The sequence below is a fragment of the Helicoverpa armigera genome, chromosome 7 (genome assembly GCF_030705265.1).
Source record: "Helicoverpa armigera isolate CAAS_96S chromosome 7, ASM3070526v1, whole genome shotgun sequence".
In the NCBI taxonomy this organism is placed as follows: domain Eukaryota; kingdom Metazoa; phylum Arthropoda; class Insecta; order Lepidoptera; family Noctuidae; genus Helicoverpa; species Helicoverpa armigera.
The window spans coordinates 1-15,966 of NC_087126.1; the positions used below are offsets into that span (position 1 = coordinate 1).

General features: G+C 54.1%; 1 protein-coding gene across 1 annotated transcript; it reads left to right on the forward strand.

The window, feature by feature from the left end:
• Nucleotides 1-4,757: 4,757 nt before the first annotated feature.
• On the forward strand, nucleotides 4,758-6,221 carry LOC135117138 (uncharacterized). The gene has a single exon (XM_064035605.1). The coding sequence runs from the start codon at nucleotides 4,758-4,760 to the stop codon at nucleotides 6,219-6,221; it is 1,464 nt and encodes a 487-aa protein (XP_063891675.1).
• Nucleotides 6,222-15,966: the final 9,745 nt, after the last annotated feature.

The window sequence follows — 15,966 nt, forward strand, 5'->3', positions numbered from 1 at the left end:
AACCCAACCCAACCCAACCCAACCCAACTCCAACCCAACCTAACTCCAACCTAACCCAACTCCAACCCAACCTCAACCTAACCCAACCTAACCTAAATCCCCAACCCAACCCAACCCAACCTAACCCAACCTAACCTAACCCAACCTAACCTAACCCAACTAACCAACCTAACCCAACCCAACCTAACCTAAATCCCAACCTAACCTAACCTAACCCAACCCAACCTAACCTAACCTAACCCAACCTAACCTAACCCAACCTAACCTAACCCAACCAACCCAACCTAACCTAACCTAACCCAACCCAACCTAACCTAACCTAACCTAACCCAATCCCAACCTAACCCAACCTAACCTAACCTAATCCCAAATCCAACCTAACCTAACCCAATCCCAACCTAACCTAACCTAACCTAACTCTAATCCTAACTCTAACCTGAATCCCAATCCTAATCCCAATCCTAACCTAACCTAACCTAACCTAACCTAACCTAACCTAACCTAACCTAACCCAACCCAACCTAACCTAACCCAACCTAACCTAACCTAACCTAACCTAACCTAACCTAACCTAACCTAACCTAACCTAACCCAACCTAACCCAACCCAACCCAACCCAACCCAACCTAACCTAACCTAACCTAACCTAATCCCAACCTAACCTCAACCTAACCCAACCTAACCTAACCTAACCTAACCTAACCTAACCTAACTCTAACCCAACCTAACCCCCAACCTAACCTAACCCAACCTAACCCAACCTAACCCAACCCAACCCAACCCAACCCAACCTAACCTAACCTAACCTAACCCAACCTAACCTAACCTAACCTAACCCAACCCAACCTAACCCAACCTAACCCAACCCAACCTAACTCCCAACCCAACCTAACCTAACCTAACCCAACCTAACCTAACCTAACCTAACCTAACCTAACCTAACCTAACCTAACCCAACCTAACCTAACCTAACCCAACCCAACCTAACCTAACCCAACCTAACCTAACCTAACCCAACCCAACCTAACCCAACCCAACCTAACCTAACCTAACCTAACCCAATCCCAACCTAACCTAACCCAACCTAACCTAACCCAACCTAACCTAACCTAACCCAACCTAACCTAACCTAACCCAACCCAACCTAACCCAACCCAACCTAACCTAACCTAACCCAACCCAACCCAACCTAACCTAACCTAACCCAACCTAACCTAACCCAACCTAACCCAACCTAACCCAACCTAACCCAACCCAACCCAACCTAACCTAACCTAACCTAACCTAACCTAACCTAACCCAACCTAACCCAACCTAACCTAACCCAACCTAACCTAACCTAACCCAACCTAACCTAACCTAACCTAACCCAACCCAACCTAACCTAACCTAACCTAACCTAACCTAACCTAACCCAACCTAACCTAACCTAACCCAACCTAATCCCAACCTAACCCAACCCAACCTAACCTAACCCAACCTAACCCAACCTAACCTAACCTAACCTAACCCAACCCAACCCAATCCCAACCTAACCTAACCCAACCTAACCCAACCCAACCTAACCTAACCCAACCCAACCCAACCTAACCCAATCCCAACCTAACCCAACCTAACCTAACCCAACCCAACCCAACCTAACCTAACCCAACCTAACCCAACCTAACCCAACCCAACCTAACCCAACCTAACCCAACCCTAACCTAACCTAACCCAACCTAACCTAACCCAACCCAACCCAACCTAACCTAACCTAACCTAACCTAACCTAACCCAACCTAACCTAACCCAACCTAACCCAACCCAACCTAACCCAACCCAACCTAACCCAACCTAACCTAACCCAACCCAACCTAACCCAACCTAACCTAACCTAACCCAACCCAACCTAACCTAACCTAACCTAACCTAACCTAACCTAACCCAACCTAACCTAACCTAACCTAACCTAACCCAAACCAACCCAACCTAACCTAACCCAACCTAACCCAACCTAACCCAACCTAACCTAACCCAACCTAACCCAACCCAACCTAACCCAACCCAACCCAACCCAACCTAACCTAACCCAACCCAACCTAACCTAACCTAATCCCAACCTAACCCAAACCTAACCCAACCCAACCCAACCTAACCTAACCTAACCTAACCTAACCTAACCCAACCCAACCTAACCTAACCCAACCCAACCTAACCTAACCCAACCTAACCTAACCTAACCTAACCTAACCTAACCCAACCCAATCCCAACCCAACCCAACCCAACCCAACCCAACCTAACCTAACCTAACCCAACCTAACCCAATCCCAACCTAACCTAACCCAACCTAACCCAACCTAACCTAACCCAACCCAACCTAACCTAACCTAACCTAACCCAACCTAACCTAACCTAACCTAACCCAACCTAACCTAACCTAACCTAACCTAACCTAACCTAACCCAACCTAACCTAAACCTAACCCAACCTAACCTAACCCAACCTAACCTAACCTAACCTAATCCCAACCTAACCCAACCTAACCTAACCTAACCCAACCTAACCTAACCTAACCCAACCTAACCTAACCTAACCTAACCTAACCTAACCTAACCTAACCTAACCTAACCTAACCTAACCAACCTAACCTAACCCAACCCAACCTAACCCAACCTAACCTAACCCAACCTAAACCCAACCTAACCTAACCTAACCTAATCCCAACCTAACCTAACCTAACCTAACCTAACCTAACCTAACCTAACCTAACCTAACCCAACCTAACCTAACCTAACCTAACCTAACCCAACCCCAACCAACCTAACCTAACCTAACCTAACCTAACCTAACCCAACCTAACCTAACCTAACCTAACCCAACCTAACCTAACCCAACCTAACCTAACCTAACCAACCCAACCTAACCCAACCCAACCCAACCTAACCTAACCTAACCTAACCTTTTTTTTTTTTTTTCCTCGGGGAAATCCTCATGGACTTCCCTCCGCCTGGGAGAGGCGGAGGGGTGTGCCGGACTCTTACCGGCTAAACCCCCCTGTCCCTCCTTATGGGCGCGGGGCCGCGGGAATCCAAATTCTTCCGCAGCCCCGCACTGGTGCTGGCCCGCCTTGCGGGCCTCGCCTCGGGCACGGGGTGAGGTGTTAAACTCCCCGTGCAACGCCTCAGAGGCGCGCGTCGACACCCGCGCGCGCCTCCGCCTCGGGTCCGCTGAATAGGGCGGGGACTTCCCAAGTCCTTCGCCCCTGGACCCGTTCATGGGGGCGGAAGAGGGCGTTGTCGCCCTCCTCCGGCGCCCGGAGCGCCTGCTGCGGGCGGGATCGGCAGTTGAAATCTCCCTCTCCCGTTCCGCAGCTTCCTTCTGCGACATCACGTCCTCGCAGAAGGACACCACTGCGTCCCACGACTCTGCGCTGCCGACCATCTTCCGTACCACGGCCGGCAGCGACAGATCGCCTCCTACTTCATTTGTGAGGACACGGCGCTGCTCCTCCCAAGCAACACACTGAACGAACGTGTGTTGCGCCGTGTCCTCCCCGCCATGGACGCAGTGGTGGCACCGAGCGTCCGGCTCCCTGCCTATGCGACACAGGTACTTGCCGAAGCAGCCGTGCCCCGACAGCACCTGCGTCACCCTGAACGACAGGGAGCCGTGCCTTCTCCCGAGCCAGTCGTCGAGCACTGGCCGGATCGCCTCGACGGTGGCGAGGCCGGCGGTAGGGCGCAGAAGCCTCTGCCGCCATTCCGCCACCAAGACCTGACGGAGCTCTGCTCGGCGCTGCGCTATCTGCCGCTGCACCGGCCTCGAGTCCCGTGCCCGCTCTTCCTCGCGCCACCGATACAGCGACGCGAGTACTTTAGCCTCTAGGTCCCAGGGGGCGGGATCCGGCCAGGACGCAAGCCGCCTCGTAGGAAATCGTGCGATACCCGCGGACGACTCTGACGGCCATCGCCCCTGCGGTCTGCGCAGAATGGCTAGAGTGCTGGCCGCCAGGTCCATCGCCCACACAGGGGCCCCATATAGGGCCATGGACCGCACGATTCCCACGTACAACCGCCTACAGGCGGCGCTCGGGCCCCCCATGTTAGGAAGCAACGTTGACAGCGCGCCCGCTGCACCCATCAGCTTGGGCACCAGCCGCCGGAAGTGGGGCCGAATTTCATCGGCTGTCGAGCACCAATCCCAGATACTTCATGGTGGACTCGACAGCTGTCCGGGCTCCACCGACCACGATGTGTGATCCCGACGGCGGCGCGCGTCGGGGGCCATGAAACACCATGGCCTCCGACTTGTTGAGGGCCACCTCCAGGCCCAGGCGCCGGATGCGGTTCACCACCTGTGACACCGCAGCCGTGGCTATCAACGCTGCTTCCCTGTGCGAGCTCCCCCGGGCAGTGACAAGCGTGTCGTCCGCATAACACGTCAAGTCGGCGCCCGACGGGAGTTCGCCTCAGCACCCATCAACCGATGTTCCACAGGAGCGGCCCCAGCACCGATCCCTGTGGAACACCGCACGTCATGAGGTGCCGACCGGCACCGTCATGTCCCCGATATGTGACGCATCTACCTTCTAGGTAGGCCCCTACTGTGCGACGGAGGTAGGGAGGCACGCGGTGATATCTCAGTGCCTCCCGAATACAGCTCCAGGGCAGGGTGTTGAACGCGTTGGAGATGTCTAAAGACACCGCCAACACCACCCCACCCCGAACCTAACCTAACCTAACCTAACCTAACCTTTGCGCCACACAAAACATGCGCCATGGTTGTAACCAGGAAGCTTAAGTACGATGTCCCCCTCCTGAGCATGGGCGGGGTCGCCATTGGCATGTCAGAGGAAATAAAGATACTGGGGCTCACTGTGGATCACAAGCTCACATTTAACACCCATGTCGCAAATGTCTGTAAGAAGGCCATTAATATCTATAAACAGTTGGCCAGAGCGGCAAAGGTGAGCTGGGGTCTACACCCCGAGGTGATCCGCAGCATCTACACGGCGGCGGTGGAACCGGTGATTCTGTACGCGGCTAGCGCCTGGGCGCCAGCAGCCAAGAAAGTCGGTGTGCAGAAACTCCTAAATTCGGTCCAGCGAGGGTTCGCTCAGAAACTGTGCGGAGCGTACCGCACCGTCTCACTGCATTCGGCACTTGTGCTAGCGGGGTTGCTCCCGCTCGACCTCAGGATTCAGGAAGCAGCAGCGCTATATGAAAAGAAAAAGGGAGTAACTTCGCTGGCCGGTCGTGAGGTGGAACGAGTGGTAGCGTTCGCAGACACGCCACATCCGGCGAAACATACGGCCATGGGGTTCGTGAGCTTGGTAGATCAGTCTCATGTGGAGTCCCACAACAGCCAGGACATACGGTTCTTCACAGACGGCAGCAAGATCGAGGGCAAGGTCGGAGCAGCACTCTCCCTTTGGGATAGAGAGGCCGAGATCAAGTCCTCGAAACTCAGTCTGCCGTCCTGCTGTACTGTCTACCAGGCAGAACTCCTGGCCATATGCGTAGCCACTAGGCAAATACTGCGGCGCCGGGAGGGCACTTTTGGCATATACAGTGACTCGAAGGCAGCCCTGCAAACGGTCACCAACCAGAGTGCCCTCCACGCCCTGGCAGTGGAAGCAAGGGCGAACCTCAGTGTGGCTTTATCCCAGGGCAAAGTTACATCCTTGTTCTGGATAAAGGCACACGCTGGACTGGAGGGAAATGAGCGCGCCGACCACCTGGCCAAGGAAGCGGCCTTAAAGAACAAAACCAGGCCAGATTACGACCTCTGCCCGGTTTCATTCGTCAAGCGGCAGATCCGATTGGAGTCGCTGGGCGAATGGAACCGGAGATACGGAAACGGAGCGACAGCGGGGGTCACAAAGATCTTCTTGCCGGACGCTGCGGACGCGTACAGGATCGTCAGAAAAATTCTGCCACGTGGGGTAATAACACAAGTGCTGACTGGGCACGGCGGGTTCTCCGAATACTTGCACCGCTTCAAGTGTAAGGAGAACCCATCGTGCATCTGCGACCCCAGTGCGATCGAGTCTGTCCCCCATATCATCTTAGAATGCCCTATCTTCTCGCGAGAACGGTGGACACTGGAACAGGAGTTAGACATAGAGCTGAGCCTACAAAATATTAGCCACATAATGCACAAACGAAAAACAAGAGAAAAATTCCTAGAGTATGCCGAAACAGTTGCAAATAAAATAATACGTAGGAATAAAGAAGCCTGACCCATGCTTCCACCTTATTAGAAATAATATGGCCTGGTAAGCATGGGGTATACACAAAAGATCGTCAATTTATTACATATATACAAAAATATTTAACATTTATTTTATACAATTATACACAAATATTTATAATTTAAATTTTTTACAACTATACACAAATATTTATAATTCAATTTTACAATTATACAAAAATATTAATTTTTTACAATAATACACAAATACCTATAATTTAATTTATACAACTATATACAAATATTTATAATTAAATATATACAAATAATAATACTGTACCATATATACACAACAATGACAATGTACTATATACAAAACAGATCTTATTAGGTATAAATACTGAGATTATATGACATAGAAAACACATGAACTACTTTAAAAAATATAAATATATACAATTATTAAATTTATTTTATCTATTTATATATAAAATGAATATTTATTATAAACAAATATTTATTTGAAACGATCTAAGATTCCACGTATCATCAAAAAATAACTCAAGTTAAAACAAAGGAAACAGACTAAAAAGGTCTCTGACCACGTCAGGGGAACAAGGGACGGCAGGAGTGGGTTTTAGCCGGTAAGAGTCCGGCACTACCCCTCGGGGTGTCCATGAGGATTTCCCACTTGTTAAAAAAAACCTAACCTAACCTAACCTAACCTTTTTTTCTCGGGGAAATCCTCATGGACTTCCTCCGCCTGGGAGAGGCGGAGGGTGTGCCGGACTCTACCGGCTAAAACCCCCTGTCCTCGTGGGCGCGGGGCCGCGGGAATCCAAATTCTTCCGCAGCCCCGCACTGGTGCTGGCCCGCCTTGCGGGCCTCGCCTCGGGCACGGGGTGAGGTGTTAAACCCCGTGCAACGCCTCAGAGGCGCGCGTCGACACCCGCGCGCGCCTCCGCCTCGGGTCCGTTGAATAGGGGCGGGACTTCCCAAGTCCTTCGCCCCTGGACCCGTTCATGGGGGCGGAAGAGGGCGTTGTCTGCCCTCCTCCGGCGCCCGGAGCGCCTGCTGCGGGCGGGATCGGCAGTTGAAATCTCCCTCTCCCGTTCCGCAGCTTCCTTCTGCGACATCACGTCCTCGCAGAAGGACACCACTGCGTCCCACGACTCTGCGCTGCCGACCATCTTCCGTACCACGGCCGGCAGCGACAGATCGCCTCCTACTTCATTTGTGAGGACACGGCGCTGCTCCTCCCAAGCAACACACTGAACGAACGTGTTGCGCCGTGTCCTCCCCGCCATGGACGCAGTGGTGGCACCGAGCGTCCGGCTCCCGCCTATGCGACACAGGTACTTGCCGAAGCAGCCGTGCCCCGACAGCACCTGCGTCACCCTGAACGACAGGGAGCCGTGCCTTCTCCCGAGCCAGTCGTCGAGCACTGGCCGGATCGCCTCGACGGTGGCGGTAGGCGCGGTAGCCTCTGCCGCCATTCCGCCACCAAGACCTGACGGAGCTCTGCTCGGCGCTGCGCTATCTGCCGCTGCACCGGCCTCGAGTCCCGTGCCCGCTCTTCCTCGCGCCACCGATACAGCGACGCGAGTACTTTAGCCTCTAGGTCCCAGGGCGGGGATCCGGCCAGGACGCAAGCCGCCTCGTAGGAAATCGTGCGATACCCGCGGACGACTCTGACGGCCATCGCCCTCTGCGGTCTGCGCAGAATGGCTAGAGTGCTGGCCGCCAGGTCCAACCTAACCTAACCTAACCTAACCTTTTTGCAAATAAGGGGTGAGGGACCTCACTGTAGTTTTTAAGATAGTCTTAGGTAGAACTAGGAATCTACCTAAAACTTAGTTTTAGATAAAATATTTATTTTACAATTGTTATACAAAACCAGAACTGACCCCCCTATACAGGGTCAAGTTGAAACTTGACAATTTTCCCCGTTTCCCTCGCTAGGCCTTTGCCAAACACATACAACACAACACACACTACACCACAAATACACACATACACAAGCAAACTAATAATGTATCGCACTCCTACAACGTCGGGCACTTCCAAGAATGCCACACCTAGCCCCTCTGGTGGACCACCCGCAGTGCAGGACGCTGCCAAAACATTCATCCGCAGACCCGAGCGGAGTAGAAGGTCCCTGGACAACATGGAGGCGTATAAGAAACTCCAGGACAATTACGCGGCTATGACAAGCGACAAACTCCTCCAGGAGTTAATGAAAAGTTTCGAGGATATTCCTTCGAAAGTCCGCGAATATCCGCAAATGCGTAAAGATATCAAAAGCTACCTGGAGATTCATTCGGACAGAGGCCAGCGGGTCCTCTACGAGCTCAGCAAGAGAATGACATGTCTGGAAGCAGGGACAAAAACACAACCGCACACAAAAGGGACCTTAGCAGGAAACGACAAAGACGTTCTGATGCGCCTTGATGAGGTTGAAACCAACTTGGAGACACGACTCAACCTCCTTGAGTTAAAAATGACCGCAGCTTTTGAAGAGCAAACTGCTCTCCGCGACGATGGTGGCGCTGACATCATCGACAAAATCATCGACAAAATTGACGAGGCTAGAGCGGCTGTTGATACCACGACCGACGATGTCAGAGTCATGGCCGCTCTCATACCCTCGGCAATAAGCTCGATGAAATTGCCGGTGATGTTGCGATAGCCAAAGAGCAAATCAACCAGGTTGCCACAGGGACGGTCACGTGTCAGAGTCCCAATCCCAGGACTTACGCCAGCGTAGCAGCGTCCAATCAAGTATACCGGCCAGCACTTCATTCGATGGCGGTCACCTCCGAAGGCAATCTGGAGACTGCTGATGAGGTACTCGCCAGAGTGAAAAAGGCGGTTGATGCCAGGACCACTGGTCTAAGAATAAATAAGGTCAGAAAGGCCAAAAATCAGACCGTTATTCTAGGATGTGACACAGTGGAGGACCTAGAAAAAGTCAAGCACAGGCTAGAAAGTCAGGGTGAGGGACTAACAGTAGTACCAATGAAAAATAAAAACCCTCTAGTCGTCCTGAAAGATGTCTTTTTGGATAGTGATGATGAAGAAATGGTTAAGGCGCTACACTCACAAAATGAAAACATTTTCAGGGGACTTGAACAAACCGACAAAGAAATTGAAATAAAATATAAAAAAAGGACAAAAAACCCCAGAACAGCCCACGTCGTGGTACAGGTAAGACCAATAGTATGGCAGAGGATGACGGAGTCCGGAGCCCTCTACCTTGACCTGCAAAGGATCAGGGTGGAGGACCAGTCTCCTCTCATCCAATGCACTAAGTGCCTCGCCTACGGTCATGGCCGGAAATTTTGCACCGAAAGTGTGGACAGATGCAGCCACTGCGGCGGACCGCATCTGCGCGAGAAATGCGCAGACTACATCGCAGGAAACGAACCGCAGTGCTGCAACTGCTCGCACTCTAGGCAGCAGAAAACCGACCATAATGCATTCAGCGCACAGTGCCCAGTACGTCAAAAATGGGATTACCTGGCCCGCGCAAACACTGCTTACCATTAACTCACTAAATGTGGGGTGCGTAACACACACTACAGCACGAAACACATACACAGACAAGACATGCAATAACTCAAACCGGGAGTACAAAAACCGAGAACACTTAGGAGGAAAGAACAAAACTATGGAAACCGGAGAACAAAAACATATATACACAGATATGTTAACTATATAATGACTATATACAAGCATATCAATAACAACACACACAACATCAAACCGCACCCAACAAAACAATTAAAATACCAAGAAATAAATAGATACTGGAAAAGAAAATATGACAATAAATATATATAAAGTATGTATATATATATTATTGCCACTAATATAGCAGCAAGTAATAAATAAGATTTAAAAAGTGAGTAGAAAGGTTTAAAAAACAGAAAAACAATAAATAAATCATGTAAGCCCTTACAAAAGTGTAAAACTATATCTAAAATGTTATATTAAAGGTATATTGTTTAAAAATAAGTTAAATAGAATAAGATGGAAAGATGGAAAAGTTTCTACTTTTAGATATAAGAGCATAGTCATAAGAAATAAATTGTATTGTTAATCTGTAGTTTGTAATTGTAATACTTAGTAAAAAACAATGTCAGTAGAGATAAGATAAATTAAGAAAGAAAAATGTATATCTAGAGCGTAAGAATCAAACTAATGTAATCTAAACAACAACATAGTACTTAAACAAATTGATAGTAAATTAAGAAACATTAATTATTTCCTGTACTTGATAAAAGTTCAAGTAAATAAAGCCGCTTGATATAATTATTTTCCCTATTGTAACAAATAAAAGTAGGCCAAATTAGCGGGAGTCCCACCCGGCATAGTAAAAAAGATGATGCATGGAAGGAGGTATGATGCTTGAAAGTGCGAGAGGCATAAATGCGAGAACTAGTATGCATGAGAAATATAAGAATAATAAGGTCCCGTTGTTCTCATGAACGGGGAAAAAAAAAAAAAACCTAACCTAACCTAACCTAACCTAACCTAACCTAACCTTTTTTTGGGAGGGGGAAATCCTCATGGACTTCCTCCGCCTGGGGAAAGGCGGAGGGTATGCCGGACTCCTACCGGCTAAACCCCTTGTGTCCTCCTTATCGTGTGCGCGGGGCCGCGGGAATCCAGATTCTTCCGCAGCCCCACACTCAGTGCTGGCCCTCGCACGGCCTCGTCTCTTGCACGGGTAGTGAGGTGTTCGCCTACCCCGTGCATCATCTCAGGGGCACGCGCCGACACACGCGCGTGCCACCGCCTCGGGTCCACTGAGTAGGGGCGGGAACTTCCCCAAGTCCCTCGCCCTTGAACCCATTCATGGGGGGCGGAAGAGGGCGTTGTCCGCCCTTCTCCTTTGCCCGGTGCGCCTTCTGCGACCGGGGAAGGGAGTCAAAATCTCCCTCTCCCGTTCCGCAGATTCCTTCTGCGACATCACGTCCTCGCAAAAGGAAACCACCGCGTCCCACGACTCTGCACTGCCGACCATCCTCTGCACCACAGCCGGCAGCGACAGATCGTCTCCGATTTCGTTTGTGAGGACACGGCGCTGCTCCTCCCAAGCTACACACTCAGCGAGCGTGTGTTGCGCCGTGTCCTCCCCGCAATGGACGCAGTGGTGACACCGAGCGTCCGGCTCCCTGTCTAAGCGACACAGAAACTTGCCGAAGCACCCATGCCCCGACAGTACCTGCGTCACCCTGAATGACAGGGAGCCGTGCCCTCTCTCGAGCCAGTCGTCGAGTACTGGCCGGATCGCCTCGACGGTAGCAAGGCCGGCGGTAGGGCGCATCAGCCTTTGCCGCCATTCCGCCACTAGGACTTGACGGAGCTCCTCTCGGCGCAGCTCGATCTCCCGCTGCACCGGCATCGAGCCCCGTACCCGCTCTTCCTCGCGCCATCGGTATAATGACGCGAGTACTTTCGCCTCTAGGTCCCAGGGCGGGGATCCGGCCAGGACACAAGCCGCCTCGTAGGAAATCGTGCGGTACCCTCGGATGACTCTGACGGCCATCGCCCTCTGCGGTTTGCGCAGGATGGCGAGCGTGCCGGCCGTCATGTCCATCGCCCACACGGGGGCCCCATATAGGGCCATGGACCGCACGATTCCCACGTACAACCGCCTACAGGCGGCGCTCGGTCCCCCCAAGTTGGGAAGCAACGATGATAGCGCGCCCGCAGCGCCCATCAGCTTGGGCGTCAGCCGCCGGAAGTGAGGCCCGAATTCCCATCGGCTGTCGAGCACCAAGCCCAGGTACTTCATGGTGGGGCCGACAGCGATCCGGGCCCCGCTGACCACGATGTGTGATCCCGGCGGCGGCGCACGTCGGGGACCATGGAACACGATGGCCTCCGACTTGTTTAGGGCCACCTCCAGGCCCAGGCGCCGGATGCGGTTCACCACCTGTGATACCGCAGCTGTGGCTATCAACGTCGCTTCCCTGTGCGAGCTCCCCCGGGCAGTGACAAGCGTGTCGTCCGCATAACACGTCATGTCGGCGCCCGGTGTGAGCTCACCCCTTAGCACCCAGTCGTAGCCGATGTTCCACAGGAGGGGTCCCAAGACCGATCCCTGCGGAACACCGCACGACATAAGGTGCCGACCGGCACCGTCACGTCCCCGAAAACTGACGCATCTGCCCTCCAGGTAGGCCCCTACTATACGGCGGAGGTAGGGAGGAACTCGATGGTATTTGAGAGCCTCCCGAATGCAACTCCAGGGAAGGGTGTTAAATGCGTTGGAGATGTCTAAGGACACCGCCAGCACCACCCCACCCCGGGACACAGTCTCCTCCGCCAGGGCCCTCACGCGCATGATGGCGTCTATGGTGGAGCGCCCCCGACGAAAACCGAATTGGTTGTCGTCCAGATCCGGCCCCTCACTGCACAAGTGGCTGACGAGGCGATCGGCTATGATGCGCTCAAAGAGTTTTCCCGCCTCGTCGAGCAGCACTATGGGCCGATACGCGGACGGCGAGTCCGCGGGGCGCCCCTCCTTCCTGAGCAGCACCAGCCTCCCCTCCTCCCACACATTGGGAAACTGACCCTGCTCGAGACAAGCCGTGAAGAGCCCCCTCAGCTGGGGCTCCAGCTCCTTCAGGGCCAGGACGAGAGCTCGACCAGGAACTCCATCGGGTCCCGGCGCTGTGTTTTTAGCCCGAAGTCGCGACACGGCCGCTCTCGTCTCTGCTTGCGTCACCTCGGGGACATCGGTGTTCTCCTCTTCTGAAGAACCTGTGGCTGGGGGCGACGCCATCGCCGGGGGAACGTGTTCCGCTCTCTCAGGGAAGAGGGCCGATACCACCGCCTCTAGCAACTGGGGTTGCATACTTTGTACCAGTGGAGGCGCCCAGGGCCGTAGCTTGCCACGTACCCATCGGTAGGGGCGCCCCCACGGGTCCCGGTCTAGAGACCCCAGCAGCTCCTTCCTGGCACGCGACTTAGAGTCGCCGATGGCCAGCCACAGAGTCTCCTTGGACGCGCGGTACACCTCATACAGCGCGTCTTCTTCGACGGGATTCCTTCGACGTCGTCTCCGGTATCGTGTGTACTCGCGGCGAGCCGCAACGCACTCAACACGCAGCCGTGCGATTTCATCAGTCCACCAGTACACCTGGCGCCTTGCGGACTGTTGGCGGGCACGGGGCATGGAAGCGTCGCAGATCTGCGTCATCGCCCCGCGAAACCGCAGCGCCACCGCGTCGACGTCGATGGGGCCGTCCGTCGTCGACTCCCAAATCCAGGACTGGACTAAGGCAGCTTCCTCGAGTAGTTCCCTGTCAATGCGCTTAAGCGCCCAGCGCGGGCCGTCGCTAATCGGGGTTGTTGGATGGCGGCCGTTTACGGTCTGGGCAGAGACGTCGAACCGGATATACCGATGGTCCGACAGCGTCTCCACCTCCACAGCGACATGCCAGTCGCGGACTCGGCTGGCGATAGAGGGGCTCGCAAACGAGACATCCACTATCGACCCGCCGCGCTGCCGCACGCACGTGTATTCTGAACCCCGATTCAGGACGACCAGACCAGTCGTCACCGCCCACTCTTCTAGAACCTCGCCCCGAGGGTCAGTGACCGGAGATCCCCACGCCGATGACTTGGCGTTGAAATCCCCGAGCACCAGTGCGGGACGCGGGTGATAGCGGCCTACGACGGCGCCCAATTCGACAAGGAAACCCTCAAAGTCGGCGAGACTCTTGTTGGGGGAGAAATACACCCCCACAATGACGATGCCACCCGAGACCGCAGCAACCCAGCCGCGGCCCCGAGACGGGTCGCTCAGAGTCTCACCAATAATGGCCACCAAACCGTCAGCGCATCCCAGCCAGTTATCTCGAGCGGGGATGAAGTAAGGCTCGGCGACCACAGCCACGTGAATCGACCACTCTGCCATGCTCTGGAGGAGAAGATCCTGAGCTCTGGCACAGTGGTTAATGTTGCCCTGGAGGAAATGGAATTGAGCCATTATTGACATTCCATTCCCTCGGCAACGGTCCTGGGCCGGGAGTCGGCCGCGGAGCAACTAGCCTGCGGGGGCGGCGAGGTTTCCCCGGCAGGTTTAGAGCTCTTCTTTTTCTTCTTGGCCTTGCTGGCAGGTGCGCCGCAGGCTCCTCCACCCAATTTGTGTCCCGCTGGCTTCCCTGCAGCCGAACACACGCTGCAGTTGAGCGGCGCGGAACACTGGGCCGCCTTGTGGCCGGGCTGACCGCAGCGATAGCAAAGGTCACTACGGTCAACTTCAGCAGTGCACTTTGCTCGGACGTGCCCCTTCTCCAGGCACCGGAAGCACCGCAAAGCCCGGGGCTGCAGGAGTTTAACTCTCGCTGATACCCAGCCCACCAGCAATCTGCCGTTATCGGCTATCTTCTTTGCCGACGCAACAGGACACCGAACCCATACTACGCCGAGTCCGGTGGCGTCGGCGCGTATATCGCCGGCACGTACCTTTTCTGGCAGACACTCACCGCTTCGGGCAACGGCCGCCACCACCTCTTCAGAGGTCACGGAGTCGTCCAGACCAGCAATTCGCACCTCTGCGGTTTTGACTGGCCTGGAGACCCGAACGTCCTCAGGGTTGAGGACCTCCCTCATCTTGGCGGCAAGAGCGTCCGCCTTTTCGGCACTGTCGCTTCCAGCACCAGCCACCTCAAATAGCCGTGCACCCGTGGCAGCTTGCCTGAGGGTAACGGACTGCAGGCCAAGATCTGATAATTTGATCTTGGCCTTGGCCTCGGCAATAACCGACTGGTACGTCACGCCCCGTTCCACAGCTCCGGGCTGTAACGTGAGCGTCACAGCTTCGGATCGCGGAGCACGTACAGCCGGCACTTTGCGACCTTCTTTGGTAGACCGTCGTGCAGATTGGGCCCCCTTTGCAGTTACGCTGGTGGCGCGCGCTACTGCTGACGCCTTCTTAGCGGCTTTGCGAGCCTTTTTACGGCCAACCACTTTCGCCCAAGTCTCACCCTTAGACCCAGAGGTTCCTGACTCGTCATTCGGGGGGGCTCCCTCCGCGGGCTTTCCAGTGTCCTCCACGGGCTTCCCCACAGGTCTCGGCGGCCCTTCAGCCCTTCGAGAGTCGGCTGCTAGGGGTGGACGGAGGATTTCCGCAGGAAGACGCTGGGAAATTGCCTCCAGTCGAGCATTGACCATGCTCCCGCACTGGAGCATGCAGAGTCGGACAATACGTTCGACTTCCTCAACCCTTGAGGCTTGCCGGTGGCGCTGGGGGAGACGGTGCTACTGCGTCTGTGCTTTCGACGGACTTGTGTCGCTGGTGCTGCTCGCTCAGCAAGGCGACTTGCTGTCGCAGGTCTTCTAGGTCTCTTCGGAGACGGCCGTTCTCCTCCTGTAATTTCGACACTTCGTCAGAGGCCGTCCTATTGAGAAGGAGGCCAATAGCCTCCTTGATGTCACCTGCGGCCTCTTTCAAGCCACGGGTGAAAGTACCTTTCAGGCTGCCAGATTTGGTAGCAACCTTCAGTACTAAGTCCACCCCGTCCAAGGCCAGTTGGCTCAGAACTAACGCCGATGGCTCACCCCCTTCTGCTGCCAGAGCAGCACGTCGCTCACGTGCGCGACTAGACATTAGCGACACTTCGTCGGCTGCGACGACCTTCCGCTGCTCCCTTTTGGCGGCGTTAATTTCCGCTTTGGTGCTCCCTAGTGAGGTGCAACTCTCGACCCCGGGGTCCTCACTAGAGACCCCCATTTCGTATTCTGTCCCGCTGGCCACTGAGTTCTTGGAGCGCAGG